We start from the raw sequence: 21977 nt of genomic DNA, 5'->3' as shown, positions 1-21977 counted from the left end.
ATGTGATATCAGTAAAGTATGTATATGCATAAGATATGTGTAGCATTAATTTATACTTTTATTAAAGGGGTGGTGGTATATTGCCCTTTTCACAAGATGTAAAATATGTCTCTGATGTCCCCAGAGTGTGTATGTTAAGTTTTAGCTCAAAATGTTCAAATTGAGGCTGAGCAAAAATGCAGTTTTTGTGTCTGTCCCTTTAAATGCAAATGAGCTGCTGCTCCCGGCACAGGGGGTGGAGCTTCAACAGCTTGTGTCCTTTTACCGCACACAGACATGCACTGAATATTTCAAAAACCTTTAGCCTTTTATGTTCAAACTGGAGTCAGAGAAAGATAGAGAGATTCAAGATGAAGTGACAACGTGTTGACAACATTTCTGAATAGTTAGTTGATGAATTTAAGTAGCTTTTATGTAGTTATCAGGTGTGTTCGACATAGGCTGTGGCTGGATGTAAGCGATTGGCGAGAATAGCCGCGTGCAGGCGGGGAGGAGCTGCAAACGGAGACGTGAAGTCGGACACTTTCTGGTTCCCGTAGTGACCGTTCACGTGGTGTTTGGATACTTTACCACAGCTGAAGGGAAGTAAATGCAATATTTGCCAAATACACAGCTATTTCAGACACATTTTCATTCAATACGTTACTGCCTCATACAGCATCCGTTTGAACTAGAAAAAAGTTCAAAATAAGCTATATCAATGAAGTGGAGTGAACGTTTTTTAATTAGTTTTATTTTGATAAATATGACACAATATAACATGGCAACTACATGAAAATACTGTTTACTGTTATAAAAAACTGATTTGTGAGCTTTAGTGGAAGTAAAGGGTTATAATAATAAACACGAAACGCATGTAATCGTTGTCATGCGGTGAATCCGGCGAATCGTGGAACAGCTGTGACATCATCGGAGCTTGTGCAGCCGCTGTTTAGAAACTGTGCTGTCTAAGTCCTCCGGCTACTCTCGAATCACTCTCGCGGTATTGATAGCATACTTCACAGTCATGTGGTGTCAGCAGCAGCGCTGCATCAAGTCGGACAAAATTTAACTTCAAGTCAGCCACCGATCCCTCTGCGCAGAGCTGCATGAAGTCGGACAAGCCTATCTTCTAGTTATTGATTAGCAAAATCTGTCATGATCATCTATAAATGTGTTCCCGGAGGTGGGGATTATGTGAATTATAGGGTTGGTGATGTCACTAACCTGGGAGGAAGCTTGTGTAGTCCCTACCAGCCATTTGATGTAGTCTTTAAAAAGCATTTTCTTTAAAGAGCCCCTATCATAGCATTTGAAATGTTCCTATTTTTGTTTTAGGAGTTCCCAAAAACAGTTTAACATGCATGCAAGGATAAAAAACACTTTATTTGTCTTATAATATGCATTTATTTTTAACTGATTTGCTCACCAACTCCCAAATGATTCGTAGAGCGACTCATTTTTCCAAACCACTCCTTTGCGTGACGCTAATCGGCGGTGATTGGTCAGATGACTGACTCAGTCAGTTATTGTTTGTTAGCATAACACATAAACATATTGATAAAGCACTGCAGTACTACAAGACGATCTATTCTTTATGACAACTCCAATAACAGCGACAAACATTTCACATATTTAAAAAAATTGACATTCGAGACCTAGAAGCTTCGCTGAGCGTAACTTACACACACACATACACGCGCGCGCACACATACTTATTATGCCTTCCCTCCTCACGCCCGACGCTACAAAACCGTTCAAAACCCATAAAACAACAATTATTAATAATACTTACAGGTTTTGATTCAAAGGAGGAAGCTGATCCATATACACTGGGTAAGTAAGTTACTGAGCCCTCCTTCAGGAACAACCGCTTGTGAATCCACATTTGAATTCATTTATGTTTTTGAACGATTCGTAATTAAAATGATGAGAACACAATCGGGCTGTACTGTTGTGGTATCGTTGCAAATATGAACTCTAACCACCGATTCTTCACATGCTCGTCCCTGGTAAATGAAAACAAAGTGGCTGAACTATCTTTGCATTGTAGAACACAGCGTCTTCTCGACATGATGCTATGACGAAGTATTTGAATCATGTGTAGACTTCAAGTTTACACTTCCGTCTGCACGCGCAGTAACTGGGTGCGGCCAATATGTCTCTACGTCACGATGTAACAGCTAATGACTCGTTTCAAAAACAATTAATTTCATAGACTCAGAGTTGACTCTCACTTTTGAAAGACAATAACTTTATATACGGTGCACTTTCAGATATAAATCTTTGCAGGATGTTTTCATTCCCTTAGAGCTATATTCCACACCACACCAAAAATCCATGATAGGGGCTCTTTAAAAGCAAATATCTCCCTTTGCTTTGAACTTTGAGCATTGTGACTTTGCATATGTTGTTTATGCTCAAACAGCAACATTACACACTAACTAAAGTTAGAAAAGTGAAATTATAACCCCTTTAAGCAGGATTTATAAGACTTTATAATGTTACAAAAATATTCTATTTCAAATAAAAGATGTTCTTTTTAACTTTCTATTAATAAAAAAAATCCTGAAAAATCTATTGTGAAAAATCCACAAAAAATATTAAGCTTTTTTTTTTCTTTTTTTTTTACATTTTCAATATTGATAATAATGAGAAATGTTTCTTGAGCACCAAATCAGTATAGTAGAATGATTTCTGAAAGGTCATGTGACACTGAAGACTGGGGTAATGATGATGCTGAAAATTCAGCTTTGTCATATATATATATATATATATATATATATGAAGAGTTCAGATGCAAAAGCCTCTAAGTGCCATTTGAAATTTTCTTCTAGAATGATCATTTTTATCAAGCTTGTATATTTCAGTTCAGTAATTTCACTTAAATTGCAATGAAGATTACCTATTAATTGTCATTTAAGTGAAATTACTGAACTTAAATATACAAGCTTGATAAAAATGATCATTTTAGGAGAAAATTTCAAATGGCATTTAGAGGCTTTTGCATCTGAACTCTTCATATATATATATATATATATATATATATATATATATATATATATATATATATATATATAAATCAAATAAACCTCTTTAAGATACAAACTTTTGAATGGTAGTGTACACGATTTTATATTCCCTTATTAAATTCATAGTAGCACATTTATTTCCTACCCTGATTGTATTGAGTTTCATCGGTATTAATTCTGACATGTGTGTGTGTCCTTGCTGTGTTTGGGAATGTTTGCTGCGTGTTTTTCAGCCCACTCACATTTAATCTTTTATTTTTAAATCTGTCACGGCTGTCCGTGTGTGTGTCGGCTACACCAGTGGCCCAGATTTGGGCAGGATTGAGCATCACGGAGTTTAACGCACCCCGTGTCTGAGGGTGCGGGAGAGTGATTAGATGCGAGATGTGTTACTATCAGACATTCTCCAGCGGTCTATAGGCTGTGTGGATGCTAAGGTTTGTTTGGAGGTCGTTTGTAATTTAAGATGCATGTGCTGGCTGGCCTCCAGCAAGTGTCTCCATGGAGGGTGATGAAAGATTAGGGTCAGCGCAGCCAAATACAGGTTAGGACAGTGAAGGGGTGACATAACTGCTCAAATGCAGGTTTTTAAAAAATATTAGACAACGCCAAAGCTTACATTATTATTCCTAGTAACGCATTAGACTCTTGTGTAGTATGTATTTTGATGTGAAAAATAGTGAAATTGTTTTGATAAGAGAAAAATTCAATTCAAGCAATCTATTTTGAAATCAAAATATGAATGTAACTAATCTGATTACAAATCGTTTGAACTATAACTGAATGCAGGTACTCATATTTTGTATTTTAAATACGTAATGCCTTTACATGTATTCCATTGCTCCAGATGCCTGTTCCTATATCTGGTATAGCCTACATCCCCAAATACGGTGTGAGTTTGATCTTTTATACTTTTGTATTAGTCCATTTTGTGTTAAGTGTCCTGACCACATTCTGGAGAATGACATATTGAGGGAACCTCCAGTTTTGCAGCACATCGAAAGAAACATATGTCTGCTAACTCAGATTTAACATTTTATCTGTACATCAGCATTGGGGAATAACATTATAATCTTGTTCACGGTAGAAAGCTGCTTACATGTGCAAAAATAACTGTGAAGACTTGCATGTTAACACAGCTTTTGTGTCTTTATCAGCCTTTCCATATATATATATATATATATATATATATAGTGAGGAAAATAAGTATTTGAACACCCTGCTATTTTGCAAGTTCTCCCACTTAGAAATCATGGAGGGGTCTGAAATTGTAATCATACGGGTGCATGTCTACTGTGAGAGACATAATCTAAAAAAAAAAATCCATAAATCACGATATATGATTTTTAACTATTTATTTGTATAATACAGCTGGAAATAAGTATTTGAACACCTGAGAAAATCAATGTTAATATTTGGTACAGCAGCCTTTGTTTGCAATTACAGAGGTCAAACCTTTCCTGTAGTTTTTCACCAGGTTTGCACACACTGCACACACTGTTGGTCCTCTCCTCCACACAGATCTTCTCTAGATCAGTCAGGTTTCTGGGCTGTCGCTGAGAAACACGAATCTCCAAAGATTCTTTATTGGGTTTAGGTGTGTAGACTGGTTAGGCCACGCCAGAACCGTGATGTGCTTCTTACAGAGACACTCCTTGGTTATCCTGGCTGTGTGCTTCTGGTCATTGTCATGTTGGAAGACCCAGCCTCGACCCATCTTCAATGCTCTAACTGAGGGAAGGAGGTTGTTCCCCAAAATATTGCAATACATGACCCTGGTCATCCTCTCCTTAATACAGTGCAGTCGCCCTGTCCCATGTACAGAAAAACACCCCCAGAGCATGATGCTACCATCCCCATGCTTCACAATAGGGATGATGTTCTTGGGATGGTACTCATCATTCTTCTTCCTCCCAACACGGTTAGTGGAATATGACCAAAAAGTTCTATTTTGGTCTCATCTGACCACATGACTTTCTCCCATGACTCCTCTGGATCATCCAAATAGTCATTGGCAAATTTAAGATGGGCCTTGACATGTGCTGGTTTAAGCAGGGGAACTTTCCATGCCATGCATGATTACAAACCATGACCTCTTGTATATTACCATCAGTGTATTACCAACAGTAACCTTGGAAACGGTGGTCCCAGCTCTTTTCAGGTCATTGGCCAGCTCCTCCCGTGTAGTTCTGTGCTGATTTCTCACCTTTCTTAGGATCATTGAGACCCCATGAGGTGAGATCTTGCATGGAGCCCCAGTCTGAGGGAGATTGACAGTCATGTTTAGCTTCTTCCATTTTCTAATGATTGCTCCAACAGTGGACCTTTTTTTACCAAGCTGCTTGGCAATTTCCTCGTAGCCCTTTGAATATGGATTATTGAATTTTTATTAATGAAAACGTGTGAAATGTTTTGAATTCTAATATTCACAGCTTAAATATACAACCATGTTGAATTTCAGCCCTTAAAAGTGCAAGCCCTAAAGCAGTGTTACGGTAATACAATGCATTTTTTTTTAAGTAGTGCAATTCAACAGGCTTTTTTGTTTCAAAAATATTTGTCATTATTTTACTTCTATATTATTTCTCCAGTTACTTTACCGTGACATGACGAGTCGTGTGAAGAAGAAGTGTGCTTAATTGTATTGAATGCGGACTTGTAGTGTACATCAAATCTTAAATGTATATTTATAAAAAAAATGTACTCGCAGATAATATTAATGAAATAAAGGGCCATTTAGGTTCAAATTAAAACTTAATCAAAGACAATACGTATATATGTCATTTTATTTAAAGATGTACTTTCATCCTTATGTGGGTCTGTCAATGAGTACTCTCAAGTTCAGCTAATCCCATTAAATTTAATATAAATTTAAACAATAACACATTTTTATAATGTAAATAACATGCAACTAAGTTCGAAACTTTACATTCAGTTTGCGCTTAAGGATATTCTTTTAAAGTATATAATTTCAGTGTTAAGTAAGTATGCTAAAGCATATTTCTTTTTCACAACACAAGGGTAACCGTAGTTGAAATGTATTTTGGATAGCCATATTCATCCATCAAATTTTCTGATTTTCAAATATATATTTAAAGGTGGACCCCTGTTACATAAAATATCAAGACACCAATAAAAGCATTATTGGACTATTGGTCCCTAATGATTCTGTGAAGGGAAGTAATTCAGTCAGACAGTTCTCATGCTTAACAACACTAACACAGCAAGGATAAAACAAACACGGTGGAATGACTGAGTAAATTGATTCCTCTCACGATTTGTGAAGGAGAAAATCTGCAAGGTGAAATGTTCAGTTTTAATTCCAAGATTTGTTTCCTTTGTCTTTCCCCACTTTTGTCCCCAGCCGGCATAACAATCAGTCCGCACAAACACAGATGCCTATTTCACGCTGGGTGATATTCCTATTAGAGAAAGGTGTTTCTCATATGAATGAGGTGCTTTTCCTGCTTTGACTGGAATAAATGCTCTAGATGGTTGAGCAGATGCTGTCACTGCATGTTTTTACGATTAATCAGATATAACAGGTGCAATATTCACCTTACAGCTCTTATTTATTTCTGTTAGGATAGATGTCATGAGTCAGATAACTTAATGTTTTACCTACTGTGGTTTGTTGCTGTTGCGGGTAGATGTGTTATTGTTCTTGATTGTTAGTCTTTATTCTTGGTGGACATTTTATACATTATATATTGCTATCCAATTTTTCTTTTGATAAACAACATGTTCTTTATAATTCAATCCTTGGTGGTTTATTCTTTATTCTGTCTCAGTCACTGTTTCTTTCCTTTCCTTTTGAATGTCCGTTGCCCATTTTTTGATTGATTGACTGTGGAATTCAATTAGACAGTTTTGTAATTGAGTCATTTTGTTTACACTCTTCTCTGTACTTTCATAATTTGGGCACGTCTCTGTTGAGATTGAGATTGAGTTTGTAGGCGTGGGTTCCAAGATATGCGGCACAACATTGACTCTATCTTTAACCGAAATGTTTATACCAAAATATATAATTATCGAAGGTCAGATAAATTGCTTAGTTTAGCATTAATGACCTTAAAAAATTTTTTTTAAACATGTTCAGACAGTGGACATTGTTAACTTATTAAATGTATCCTTGTTTTTTTTGTGTGTGTGTTTCCCGTGACCTAGTTTGTTGAATTAGTCATGTTATTCACCTGTGTCCTGTGAATTAGCCTATCCAGCTCATTTGTTTGGTCCATGTTCTCGTCAATGTAATTTTGTTTTCCGTTTGGGATCCAGTATTATCTCCCGAGCTTTGTCATTAAAGACTATTTTACTAATGTTCGTCTTCATGAGTTTAACACAACCTAGTTGAGACATAACCATGCAAAAACAAAACATCACACTACAACTCATGTCACAAAAAATAATAGTTGTAACACTTAAAAAAAAGGTATTATTTGTTAACATTAATGTAATGATAACTAATGAGCAATATAACAGTAGTTAACATGAACTAACAATAAAAAACTTTTAAAACTTTTATTAATCTTAGTGTTATTTATTTTCAACATTTACACATTATTGAAATCAAAAGCTGCACATTCATAAATAGACCTGAGCTATTGGCACTAATAATGATCAATTGTATTTTTATTAGGTAATTGTTAACAAAAATGAGTAAATACTGTATATGCTGCATGTAACAAATGTATTGTCATTGTTAGTTAGGTATACTGTATATCTATTAAAAACAATCAAAACGTAACTATGATTAAAATATAATCATACATTTTGCTTGCAAAATATATTATTTTTGAATAATGTTTACTGTAAAAATACACGTATTGTCTTATTAAATAAAGAATATATATATATATATATATATATATATATAGACAATTTATAGAGTATAATGCAGTACAATTACATGTATTCATCAGTCATGTTCTGTTACATTGTCTTATTTAGTTTCTAGTCGGTTATGTATCACAAAGATATGCTTAAAACAGAGAAGTTTTTTCTTTGAGTTTTCCGGGTACATACGACACCATTGTCAAAATGATCAATGAAGTCACCTGTGCGTGAATTCATCCTTTTCAGAGATTTGCATTTTTTTTTACAGTAGTTATGTATGCCATTGCCATCACTCTTTGTGTTGATTTAAAGTCTTTGTTATTCATTTATTCTGCATCACGCTTCTCTTCTTTTCGATTAAGCTTTTGACCCAGAACAGTATTGTCCTAGTAAAAATATCATTATTACAGAAATAGGAATCATCTGACAGTTAACCAATTAACAGGATTTTAGATTTTTACATACTTTTTCTATAGCAACAAGTTTTGCTTGATTTATTTTGCAAGCATTGGCTGCCTGCAATCTCCTGGGTGACCAACAGAGCTCTGAATGATCTTGATAGAAAAACAAAACAATAGATTGTCAGGAGTCAGACACCATTGTTTATTAATAATGTCCACTTTTGAACGATTTCAATGAAGTTTCATTGCAGTGTTACTTTGATAATTATGTAAAAGAGCCTCAGTTTTTCTAATTACATTGTCATTAAATGTTATGAATCTTTGCTATTTTATCTCAGTTGTTTTTTCTCTCAGAGCGCCGTCTGAACGGATAAATCCCTTTATTGCCATAGTCACCTTCTAATTAGTGTCACAGCCTGGAGCCCCTGTTTATCTTCACTGGCCAAAAAAAGTTACTCATATTTATTTTTTTATCTCCCTCTGTCCTTTGGGTGTTCATAATAACGAACATGCTTCGAAATTGCTTGCTGTTTCCATCTAACCAAGACTTACCTTTCTGCAGTTCTATAGTCACCACAAAATCAAAATGTTTTTTTATTTATTTTATTTTTATGGACTATGCAATATTTACTACATGATATATCCATCATCATTATTTTTTCATTCATGCCATCGTAATCTTTAATCAAAATAACTTCCCTTCCAACTTGCATTGATATCTATGGAAAATTGCTACTTTTTATCTAGGAATTGTGAGATATAAACTCGCAATTGTGAGTTATGAAGGCAGAATTATGAGATATAAACACACAATTGAGAGAAAAAAATTCTAAATGTATGATTTTTGTATTCTGTGGTGGAAATAAGCTTCCATAGACTTCTCTTCTCTGATTCTCTGTTTACTAGCGTGAGTGCAGGACAATCTGTTACTCACATGAGATCACAGCAATAGGAAACTACACTGATCCAATCAAAGCCAGTTGAACAAATTCAAGTCCCACCTACATTTTTTCTTGTCTGAGCATTCGTCTCACTCGGATACATCACAATAATAGGAAAGGAAAAGACTATCACAAGACTATCACAACGGGTGGGTGGTGATGGGGCAGTGGATAAGACGCATGCCGTTTGGTGTGAGACTCGGGTTTGAATCCACTGTGAGACACCAATGTGTCCCTAAACAAGACACTTAACCCCTAGTTGCTCCAGAGGAGTGCGACCTCTGACATATATAGCAATTGAAAGTCGCTTTGGATAAAAATGTCAGCTAAATGAATAAATGTAAATGTAAACTTGACTTTAAAAGTTGAATGCTTTCCTGTTCCAGAAAAGTCTGCATTTCGAGAATGCTTTTCTTTAAACACTTACAGTGATAATGAATTCAGCAGTCTCTAAAAAGTCAGCAGCCCAGGGTAAGGTCGACTACGATAATGAATTCATAGATGAACATCCGTTGTTCCACATTCCGACCACGAACAGACACACAGCAGCCGACCACATGACTCTATACTAGTTTCATTGGCACACACGATGTATAGCCTTTAGCATTAGTTATTCATGTTCTCATGAATGAGATGCCACGGGTGTTCCTGGAATAAGGACTGATCCAAAAATAGGTCTTATAGGATGTGTATTGAGAGAAAACAACAATGGCGGTAGATGTGACGGATTGTTTTGCTCCGGGACTGTATGGAATTTCACTGGTGATATGAAAACGGATATGGGGTGGTCAGCTCTTTCTTGACCTTAAGGGTCAGCATTTTCAACTCTACATGTAAAATATGCAGCATCTTCGTAGAGTCACCAGAATGTCTCGTTCAGACTGCAGCCGTTCAGAGCCGTTCTCGTTCAGACTGCAGCAGTATACATTCGCCAGTGTCACTAATGATAAATAATCAAAATTAAATGATGATGAATTTACAAATGTATGCATTAAATGTGTTTTGTTTCCCTTAGATATAGATCAAAATGCTCTTTTATTTGCAGCAATGACAACGAGGGTTTTGATCTCACAGTTTCAACCTTAGAATATAGATGCAACTAATGCTGCTGAGCAAGGTTGACAGTCTAGACTCTAGAGCGTGAAGATGTGTAGCTGTATAACCAGAACCAGCACTGTGTGCGTGTGTGTGTGTGTGTGTGTGTGTGTGTGTGTGTGTGTGTGTGTGTGCCTGACAGCATGAGCCGTCTCAAAGCAACCAGACTTGACAGTTTGTGTAACACAAAGACACCTCTAGACATTTGAGTGTGTAACTAGGGATATATTTGCTTGATCTTGCTACAAGTAAACGGACAGCATTGGACCATGATCTGTCTGTCTGTCTGTCTGTCTGTCTGTCTGTCTGTCTATCTATCTATCTATCTATCTATCTATCTATCTATCTATCTATCTATCTATCTATCTATCTATCTATCTATCTATCTATCTATCTGTCTGTCTGTCTGTCTGTCTGTCTGTCTGTCTGTCTGTATTTGCATATCTATCTATCTATCTATCTATCTATCTATCTATCTATCTATCTATCTATCTATCTATCTATCTATCTATCTATCTATCTATCTATCTATCTATCTATCTATCTATCTGTCTGTCTGTCTGTCTGTCTGTCTGTCTGTCTGTCTGTCTGTCTGTCTGTCTGTCTATCTATCTATCTGTCTGTGTGTCTGTATTTGCAAATCTATCTATCTATCTATCTATCTATCTATCTATCTATCTATCTATCTATCTATCTATCTATCTATCTATCTATCTATCTATCTATCTATCTATCTATCTATCTATCTATCTATCTATCTGTCTGTCTGTATTTGCATATCTATCTATCTATCTATCTATCTATCTATCTATCTATCTATCTATCTATCTATCTATCTATCTATCTATCTATCTATCTATCTATCTATCTATCTATCTATCTATCTATCTATCTATCTATCTATCTATCTATCTATCTGTCTGTCTGTCTGTCTGTCTGTCTGTCTGTCTGTCTATCTATCTATCTGTCTGTGTGTCTGTATTTGCAAATCTATCTATCTATCTATCTATCTATCTATCTATCTATCTATCTATCTATCTATCTATCTATCTATCTATCTATCTATCTATCTATCTATCTATCTATCTATCTATCTATCTATCTGTCTGTCTGTCTGTCTGTCTGTCTGTCTGTCTGTATTTGTAAATCTATCCATCTATCCATCTATCAATCTATCCATCCGTCCGTCCGTCCGTCTCTCTGTCAGTCTGTCTATCTATCTATCTGTCTGTCTGTATTTGCAAATCTATCTATCTATCCATCTATCTATCTATCCGTCTGTCCGTCTGTCGTTCTACCTATGTCTATCTGTCTGTCTGTCTGTCTATCTTTCTCTCTCTCTCAGTCTGTCTATCTATCTGTCTGTCTATATTTGCAAATCAATCTATCTATCTATCTATCTATCTATCTATCTATCTATCTATCTATCTATCTATCTATCTATCTATCTATCTATCTATCTATCTATCTATCTATCTATCTATCTATCTATCTATCTATCTATCAACAAGGTTTATTTTACTGTAAGCTTAGACTGTCAAGTCAACACCTTGTCAAATGTGTATTTATAAATTACTGTAAATAATATATATTATCCTTTATAATGTATGTTTACTTTTTACCTATTATAAATTGGAGCTGCATGCATTTCGTTTTCATGTGCAAAACCATGTGCAGAGGTACTGTCCCAACAGAAGGTCACACAGCTGGACGCAAAAAATAAAAAAAACGAGAAGGGGAAATACAGCATGTGTACATCTGTATACATGCATGACATTGAAATATATGCCTTTCAGCTCACAAAACAAATCACTCAAATCTACCTATGACCTTAGATGATATATTTAATCCTACATCCATTTCTACCCATGAAATGAGGCTATAAGGGACTGAAGCACTGTTATTTGAACAGAATATCTATTCTGTTTTACATCACTTCACATTTTCACTTCTAATTCTTATGTTCCCTTTCAAGTTATTTAATCACTGTAAGGGAATACATTTTTGTGTACATAGATAGTTGGCTTTATCCCGCCCCTCCATCCATGGACACCTGAGCTCTCCTGCTTCAAGGTCACATCCACGACTCCTCTTCCTGTGCCAATGGCAGCCTGCGTGGAGCCTGGCTCAGTTTATCTCTGTCTCTGTAGCTGTTAAAGAGAAGACTCATCCTATCAGCTGCTGGTTCTCCAGGGGGTGGGACTGGATAAATGACCGATCGGCCAATTGCTCAACTGGAAAGTCATATCTCCTCAGATGCTTCTCATGCTGTTTAATTAGCCTCATTAAGCCTGGTGGGCAGGACAGCCTGAGGGGACGTGCGGACGCCATAACCGTGGTGAATACTGTGCCACAGTCTGTTTGACTGCTCCTCCATCTGACCCCTGGTTAGGATTGTATCGATCATCAATTAGGGTGTATTGATCTTTCTCAGACCCCCCGGTGGTAATAACATAACAGAGACAATTAAGAGGAAAGTGTTATATGGCGCTGGAAGCTAACTCATGCACTGCCTTTCTATAAATCAGGTTTTATGGTTAGTGCAAAGATGCTCTTTTTATTCACAGGATGTTTTTTTAGGGTTTTATGCATTTTAAATTCTACAATCTGAATAACCTGAAAAGGGCCTGTGGGAAAAACAACTGTTTTCAGCCGTTACATCACTCTTTTAGAGGTAGTTGGGAATTGGAGACCTGCTAAACCAGTTGAACACCAGCAAAGCCAGGCTGTGAGTTTAAACCAGCTTACAGTTTAAACTAGCTAAGATCACCATAAACAAGCAAACTAGCCCAGAGTGGTTTAAAAAAGGGTCAAATACTGCAATCATTGTTAGTATTTTAATATCATCAGACATGTTTTGAAGAAAATTCAAGTGATGTTGGCCCATCGAAAACATGTGATGCAAGTATAGTTGGTTGCTATGCTAAAACCGTTTTGTGTTTGCTGGGGTGTGGTTAAGTGGTTGCTATAGTGTTTTGGGTTGTTTGGTAAATGGTTGCTTAGTTGCTTCCCAGCAAACACAGAACATTCCCCTAACGTTCCCGAATGGTCCCATGAGGTTATTTTTTTGGGAACCAAACAAGAATATTATAGGAACTTTCCATGTTGGTTATTTTAGGTTCCATTTTTATAACGTAAGGAGAATGTTCTGGGAATGTTCCCTTAACCCAGGAAACAAATTTAGTTTCTGGGAACGTTAGTTTTTGGTTCCCAGAACGTTCCCAGAACCTAAATTTGTTTGCTGGGTTGCTAGGGGGTTGCTAGGATCTTCTGGATTGTGGTTAGATGGTTGTTTGTTTTCTCTAGCATTTCGGGGTGGTTGCAAGATGGTTGCTTGTAAGGCTGCCTCCTAATAGTCGACCAAACATTAGGCGAAGAGAAGAGGCTTAGTCAGTCAAAATTGTATTACTGTAGTCGGTTAGTGGAAGAAAAAAAAAACTCTACAGGAAGTGGAGAAGTCACAAAGTCCGTAATGGACATATTTAAGTTATTAAAATAATATAAATGTGAGACTAATGGCTTAAATGAGCAACTATTAGTTGTCTAGAAAAATCTTTAGTCGGTTGTTAGTGTGTTGTAAAGGGTTGTTAGATGGTCGCTTGGTTTCTAGGACATTTCTGTGTGGTTAATTAGTTGCTAAGGTGTTGCTAGGTGATTGCAAGAGTGTTCTGTGTGGGTATTTGATTGTTAAAGCATTGCTAGGTTGTTGTTAGTGTCTTCTGGATTGTAGATGGTTGCTTGGTTGTTGGGTGATGGTTAATTGGTTGCTACAGCTTTGTTAGGTGGTTACTAGCTGTTATGGGTGGTTGTTTGCTAGATGGTTGCACTCCCGAATATTTTAAAGTATTGTTAGGTGATTGGGAAAGTATAAGAGCTGGTTAATAAAAATTGATTTAACAGTTTAATCATCTGCCAAGTGCCAAGTGAGAATCACATGTATTAGAAAAGCAATAGCACACCTCAAAAAGCCTTATTACCTGAAATAATATTCATGTTAATAGCATTCAATGCTACAGCACAACAGGGGAGCTATAATATCTCCAAACAACCTTTAGAAGCTCTAATTTCATGATGAAATTGGTAGAGTAGCAACTTTAATAGCTTTGGCATTTTGGCAAATTATGGTTTTCATTGCAAATATTTGCAAGGCAGTTACTTGCTCGTTTTTTCCACACTGACTGCCTGATCTGCATTATCCCCTTTGGCTGTCACAAACATATTTTCCCCCAGCTTATCTAATCCTTATCCCCTCTTGTATAGCACTATCTCCTGCTCTATTTGGCATCAGTCCTCTAACTAACCTACCTCTGTGTTTTCCTCCGTGACCCAACTCCTTGCCCTCCTCTCACGTTCATTTCTTCATTCTGTCAGCCCCTCATGCTCCCTCGCCATCTGTCCTGTCTTGATCTCCCTCTCTGATTATCTCTCTCTTTCCCCTATCTGTTTCTCACCGGACATCTACACATCTCTGCCGCTTTAAAGTCGCTTCAGAGTAAGAGATTGGATGGGGCCGGCGAGGGAGTGACAGCGCTGCTCCAATACTGTCATGTCTCAAGGCGCTCTCGCTCAGACCGCACCTGCCCCTCGCGCGAGCCCGGCCAACTGTCACTTAGTGGGGCATCTCTGCATGTTAAAGCTCTGAGATTTAAAAGTCCTAGTCTCTTTAAATTATGGTCTGTCTTTCACCTTTATCAAATGATCTGTCTATTCTAATTGGACTTTGAATTTGATCAATGTTGCCAAGTAAGAATTGAGTGAAAAATATTGTTTTTTTGTTTGTTTGATTAATTATCTTTTTTTTTTAGAAAACATTTGAAGTTTATGTTTTTGGGCCAATTGGACTGTGTCTTGTGTATAATATGAAAATCACAAAAAAAATCTTTAATTAAATGACTGAAATTAATTTTTTTGAGAATATAATAAAATAATAAAATGTTATATTTCAAACTGCATATATAATATATTTGCATGGTACTGAAAGGTGCTTCAAATTATACCATGGTATTACCATGCTACATTAAGCTAATTTTGCAAGTAGTAATGTATAATTAATCAATGCATAGTTAAAATACAATTAATTTTAATCATTGCATGAAATATTTAACATTATGCTACATTGACATGAAAAGATTACATGAAGAATAGACACAGTTGCAACATTATATGTAATACAGCAGTAAATCATAATTTCAGTAAGCTTTGTTTACGTTATGCAATATCAATTTTGTATATGCAGCCTAATATTACAGACCACAGGCCCCAGTTGGACAGTTCTAGAGGATTTTGTTGAAAAACACTAAAGAGTGGCCCAAAAATAGTATTTGGTCACATAAGCCACCCTTAAAATATATTCATTTTTTTGCATTAGATAATACAATATCTAATCATGTAGCGTCTGCAAACAAATGCTGCTAGAGATTTTCTCAGAAATAACGTAACTTTTCTGAGACATTTTTTGCAATGACTTTTAGTATGACTTATTTTTCATAATTTGACATTGTTGCTCCGCACAGAGTATGGGTAGGTTTAGGTCTGGGGTAGGGTTAGCGTTAGACCACTAGGAGGCGCCTTCTGCTCCGTATGTATCTGCGTCTCATATTGACGCTAAAGGGTGCCATGTGCGTTGGATGTCTACGCATTGGCAAAAGCGTCAGTGTATGACGCCTTGGGATGAGAATGGGCTGGATCATGTCACTTTGTGTGAATGCAGCTTAAAGGCATAGTTCACCTTTGGAACACAAAGCAAGATATTTTTTATGAAATCTGATGGCTTGGGGGGCTCCATTGACAGATATTTAATGAACACTTTGAAGGCCCTGAAAGGTCATCAACAAGGAAACTATAAAGCACCCCAAAAACTGAAAGGTCTGAAGCAAGTCGATCACGGGAATGCCGGGATTATGGCAACGACACACAGCATCTCGTTCCCCTCGGGGGAACCAAGGCGTATACATGCGTAACCGAGACGTTCCCTTTCAGGAACTCGAGCTGCGTGAAACACTATGGGAACACTTATAGGAGCAAGTGACTATACGAGCAAGTGACCGACTGTGTGAATCAAGAGGCACATCCAGCCGAGAGCACCTGCATCCCAGGAGTGGAGCTGAGATCTGGGTTATAAAACCTGACGAAAGTAAGCGGTGAAGACCAGCCTGCCACCTCACAAACATCATGGAGAGAAACTCCTGACAATAAGGCTTTGGAAGCCGCCATACTCCTAGTAGAATGAGCCCGAACAGCTAAAGCTAAAGGCTGACCGGCTGACTCATAAGCAAGTGAGATGGCCTCGACCACCCACTTACTCATTCTCTGTTTAGATGCAGTACACCCCTTCCTGAGTGACCCAAAGCAAGCAAACAATTGTTCAGATTTCCTCCACAGGGCAGCTCTGTGGACATAAGCATCTAAAGCTCTAACCGGGCAGAGTAAATTAATTTTTTTTTCCTGATCCAATGATGTATTCAGAGGAGTACACAAAGCTTGCAGAACTATAGGTCTGGCGACATTAGTAGGAACCTTAGGGACATAACCTGGCCTGGGATGGAGAAAGGCCTTCACCATACCAGGCAAACATTGCAGGCACAAGGGAGAAACCGAAAGAGCCTGAATGTCTCCAATCCTTTTGAGAGACGAGATAGCCTTCAAAGTGATGAACTTTTCAGCAACTTCCTCAATAGGCTCGAAAGGAGCTAGGGAGAGACCCTCTAAAACAATGGCCAAATCCCATGTTGGCACCCTCATGCGGACTACAGGCCACAGACTCAAGGTACCACGGAGAAAGTGTGTAATAAGTGGGTGTCTCCACAAAGAAACTCCACTCAAAGGGACGTGGTAAGCAGCTAGTGCCGCCACGTACACCTTTAGTGTGGAGGGGGATAGCCTTGAGAAGAAACGCTCCTGCAGGAACTCCAGCACTGCACCCACTGGGCAGTTAACTGGGTCCAGCTGGTGTTCTCCACAACAAGAAGTGAACAATCTCCTCTTCAAGGCATATAACTTTTTTGTGGACTGAGCTCTGGAGTGAAGGATGGTCTCAAAAACCTCAGTTGAGAGAGCAGCACCTACGAGTTGGGCCCTCTCAGAGGCCAAGCCCATAGTTTCAACAGTTCTGGGCTGGGGTGAAGTATCGACCCACTTGCCTGAGAGAGAAGGTCCCTCCTGATCAGAATCTCCAGAGGAGAGCCGTCGAGGAGAGATACTAGGTCTGCAAACCAGGCTTGGGCTGGCCAGAATGGGGCTACCAATAACAGACTGACCCGGTCCCGGTGGAACCTCTCCAGAACTCCTGGGAGCAGAGCAATCCGGGGGAAGGCGAACAGGGGCTGAATGGCTTAGCAAAACCAGAGTGGAAAGTGTGATGCTTCTCTGGAAGCAAACAGGTCTACCTCGGCACACCTGAAATGCTTCCAAAGGCCTCACCTCCTGCCTTGACAAGATTCCTTGACAAAACTCCCTGATTTAGATACCCCAGGATATAAATCGCTGTTACTGAAAGAAGCTTCTTCTAGGACCATAGAAGCGTCTGGCGAGCCAGCTTGTACAACAGGCGAGAGCGCAGACACCCCTGATGATTTATTTAAGAGACCACCGAAGTGGCCGAAGAACATGATGACATCTTAGGTCTGGGAGGAAGTGTTTCAGAGCCCGAAACACTGTCAACATCTCTAGACGATTTATATGCCACAACCGATGATGGTCCTACCACAGACCCTGGGCTGGAGACCACTCATGATCGCCCCCCCCCCAGCCTATAAGAGAGGCATTTGTCGTTAGCGTTACACAACAACAAAGAGCACCCAACACAGGTCCCTTGGACAGAAACCAAGGATCCTTCCACATGACCAAGGCACAGAGGCAACGCTGTGTAACCTTGATCATGCTAAGGGGGTTTCCCCTCGGGGAGAACCCCTTGGTTCTGAGCCACCACTGTAACAGTCTCATGTACAGCTGGCCACAAGGTAAAACATTGGATGCTGCTGCCATCAGACCCAACAGTCTCTGAAACTACTTTACAGTGAGCAACTGGCCTAGCTTTACTTGTTTTAATTGCTGAAAGAATCGAAGTAATACGGAAAGGTCTGCATCAACATCGAATCCCATATAACACCCAGAAAAGAGGTCCTCTGTGCTGGAGATAACATGCTTTTTTTGGCATTCAGCCTCAACCCTAATCCCCTGATGTGAGCGAGAACAACATCTCGATGCCAGACCACCTGATGCTCTGACTGAGCCAGAATCAACCAATCAACTATATAATTCAGGATACAAATGCCCTGGAGGCTCAGTAGAACTAACGCTGCTTCCATGCACTTCGTAAACGTGTGGGGAGATAAAGCTAGACCAAACAAAAAAAACACGATATTGGTACGATTTGCCCCCGAAAGCAAACCTCAGGAACTTCCTGGTTTGCAGAAGGATGGAGATATGGAAATACGTGTCCTTCAGATCTATCGTGACAAACCAGTCCTCGGACCCGATTTGTGACACGATCTACCTCAGAGTGAGCATCCTGAACTTGAGCTTCGTTACTGAGCGATTTGACAAATTTTACGCAACCCCCTTCCTTCTTTGGAACGATTAAATATCGGCTGTAATAACCTGACTCGATACTGGGAGGAGGAACCCGTTCTATGGCCTCCTTTTGTAGGAGGGTTTTCACCTCTTGTTCCATTACCAGAGCCAGTGGTGTCAGGACTTCATCTTAGACTAAGCAATTCTGGCAATAATGACTGTCCTCCGTCTTACTACCAGAGGACTTTGCCTGAGAGTGCCACGTGCAAGATTGACCAGCCATACTGACCGGCCGAATAAACTTTGCCCACCAAAGCCGAAGTGTTTCAAAGCGGCTTAGAGGGCAAAGCTGGTGCATTAAGGGACAAAGTAGACTCAGCGGAAAGGTGGCTAACTAGAGTGTCCTCCGCCTTAAGCATCGTTCCAAACCATATAATTTACCCCCCGAAATATTAGCATAAGTGGACATCAGAGGGCTAAAAAGGCGACACCTCGGTGTGGAGGTCGGGAAGAAATGGTAGGCACAGAAATGGAGGGTGAACACGAGAAGGCAGAAATCTTTCATCAAGCTTGCTTCTAGAAACACCCTCCTGCCTAACAGCTGGCCACTCAATGCTTAATTTGGAAACAGCACGAGTGAGCACTTCCATAAGCTCTTTCTCTTCTAACAACTAACAACATCCAGCTCCTCAGAACTGAATAGCTGAATTATTGGTGCCTCTGCCTGGGTGGAAGAAACCACAGCGTGTGCTTCCACACCCGGAACAGAGGCACTGGAATTGGCAGGTAAAGGCTGAGAAAAGGCAAAGCCTGTCTCAAACCCGGCTGCCAGATCCATTTGCGATCCCCACGACAAGTGCCACCACTCTGCCTCGACAGAAGCGGGACCTGAGCCGCGGGGAGTGCGAACCGAACCACTCTCCTCGAAGAGTGATCGCGGGAGCGGAGCGTTCTTAGGGGAAAACGCTTGCAATGCTCGCAATCAGTCCCCTCGAGAGCTGACTGGGCATGCTGCACTCCCAGACAAACAACACACAGATCCTCACCGGTGAGATAACGAATACAGGGAGGAACACTATATTGCTGTTCGCTCACCATGATAATATATGTGAATATATACTGTATATATAAGTGGAAAACTCCTGCCTAGGAATCACTAAAGACAGACAAAAACACTTGGAACAGATTCACACACAGAGCGCTTGATGAAGACAACAGAAGTTGTCGCGGTTGTGATTTGGAGTGCTTTATAGTTTCCTTGTCGATGACGTTACCGCCTTCTCGCCTTTGGACTGATTCCATACGTGCTTCATGACGCACAACGCAAGGGGCATTCCCATAGCGTTTCATGCAGCTTGAGTTCCTGAAAGGGAATGGTGATATAGAGCATTACTCCCTTTGGATTGACTTGCCATACTCAAAAGCAACATTACACGCTAAAGCTTAATAGGTGCTCTTTAAATTTACATTTATATTCATTCATTTAGCAAATGCTTTTATCTAATGGGACTTAAAAATAAAGGAACATAAGCCTAAAACTTATAAATAACAAGCAATTTATCATACATTTTTGTAATTTTATAATTTTTTATAATTGTCATATAATATTGTAATACATTTTCATCAGTTTTAAAGAATATATCTCTGGTTTTAAATGTGCCTGTACTATCGTTATTTCAAATCTATCTTTGTCTAATACAATGATATTAATTCATTTTTAAGCATGCCTTCAGTGCTGAAATATTTTTTGGGGCCACTGTAGGTGTTTTGTTGAGGGGTTGCTTCAAATAGCATGTTTGCCTTGAAGAGCTCATCCACCTGTTTTAGTAAAGGGGGTTTGTGTATGTTCATTGTGCCTCCCACTGAGACGGCATCTGTTGATTTGTCTCGAGGCTCCTTACAGAACACATAGAAATGAGGGCATACTCCTTGTTGTTTAGGGCACATGTTGATCTCTTGCCCTCCCTGATCTGTCTGCTCGATCTTAGCCCTAGATTTAAAGAAATAGTTCATACCAAAATGATTATTCTGTGATTATATAGTCTTTTGAAAACCTTACATCCATGGATATTTAAAACATGTGCAAACACTGAATGTTTAGCATTAGATTTTCTATGTTTATTCCCTACTGACATGAATTTAATCTCTGTCTATATCCCCTCTTTCTCTATCTCTCTTTCTCTTTTTCTCTGTCAGTTCGTTGGCCATGTCTAAAGTTGCAGGAAAGAAGCTGCACTGGCGCTCCAAAGTGCAGGAGACTTTCATACCGCTGGTTGGCGGCTCTGGAGAGTTGGGAATTGCCATCGGAGGTGGGGCCGATTATGGAGAGTTCCCATTTGTCACGGCTGCACCAGGGGGAGGGATCACAGTTGGCGATATCATCATAGAAATCGGGGGAACTCCTGTTTTGGGCCTGACTTTAGGAGATGTGCGTGGGCTCCTAAATTCCTGCCCCCATCCAATCCGTATCAAATCAGTGTCTCCAGGTAATCTTAGAACATTACATTCTCACATAATTGGCTTGAACATGGCTTTTTGGTCTCTAAATGTTTTTTTTTCTCCAATAGCGTTTTTATCATTGTTAGTGATTCTTGTTAATGCAAGCATCACTACTGCTACAGCTCATACTTTAGGTTAATGACACTTACAAACCAACACTTACAAGAACAAATACCTAGCAATACCCTAGCAACCACTCAGTCTACCTTAGCAACTACCTTAGCAACTTCATAGCAACACCCTGTCAACCACCCACAACAGTCTAATAGTTTATATATTTTCCCCCTAGTCTCTCATTTACAAATGCACCACCATTCAACTGAACGAATACTTTTATTCTCCAAGGACACATTAAATTGATCCAAAGTGTCGATGTTTATAATGTTACAAAACATTAAGATTTCAAGTGCTGTTGTTTTGAAGTTTAATAAACAAAAATATTAAAACGCGCAGCTGTTTTCAACATTATAAATAATTCAACATAGTAATTAAAATGTTTCTTTTGCAGCTAATCAGCATATTAGAATGATTTCTGAAGGATCATGTGACACTGAAGAATGAAATAATAATGCTGATATAATAATAATAATTGCATCACAGGAATATTACCTTTTTATAATTAAAAAAAACCCAGTTGTAGTTGTAATTTTACTTTTACTTTATTTTGACTGTTATAGTATAAT

At 38.7% G+C, this 21977-nt stretch overlaps 1 protein-coding gene across 5 annotated transcripts in view; it reads left to right on the top strand.

Moving 5' to 3' along the window:
- The window catches only part of magixb (MAGI family member, X-linked b), a 117218-nt gene that overhangs the window by 6372 nt on the left and 88869 nt on the right, over nt 1-21977 (top strand). For all 5 annotated transcript variants that reach the window (XM_039672159.2, XM_039672157.2, XM_039672160.2 and 2 more), the window contains exon 2: nt 20992-21281. In XM_039672159.2, the coding sequence (XP_039528093.2) occupies nt 21002-21281 (280 nt within the window). In that variant the 5' untranslated portion in view covers nt 20992-21001. The remainder of the gene's footprint in view (nt 1-20991; nt 21282-21977) is intronic.

The sequence above is a fragment of the Pimephales promelas genome, chromosome 14 (assembly GCF_988280905.1).
Source record: "Pimephales promelas chromosome 14, fPimPro1.hap1.1, whole genome shotgun sequence".
In the NCBI taxonomy this organism is placed as follows: domain Eukaryota; kingdom Metazoa; phylum Chordata; class Actinopteri; order Cypriniformes; family Leuciscidae; genus Pimephales; species Pimephales promelas.
The sequence above is the reverse complement of the archived record's forward strand: the minus strand, read 5'-3'. Positions and strand labels throughout refer to the sequence as shown.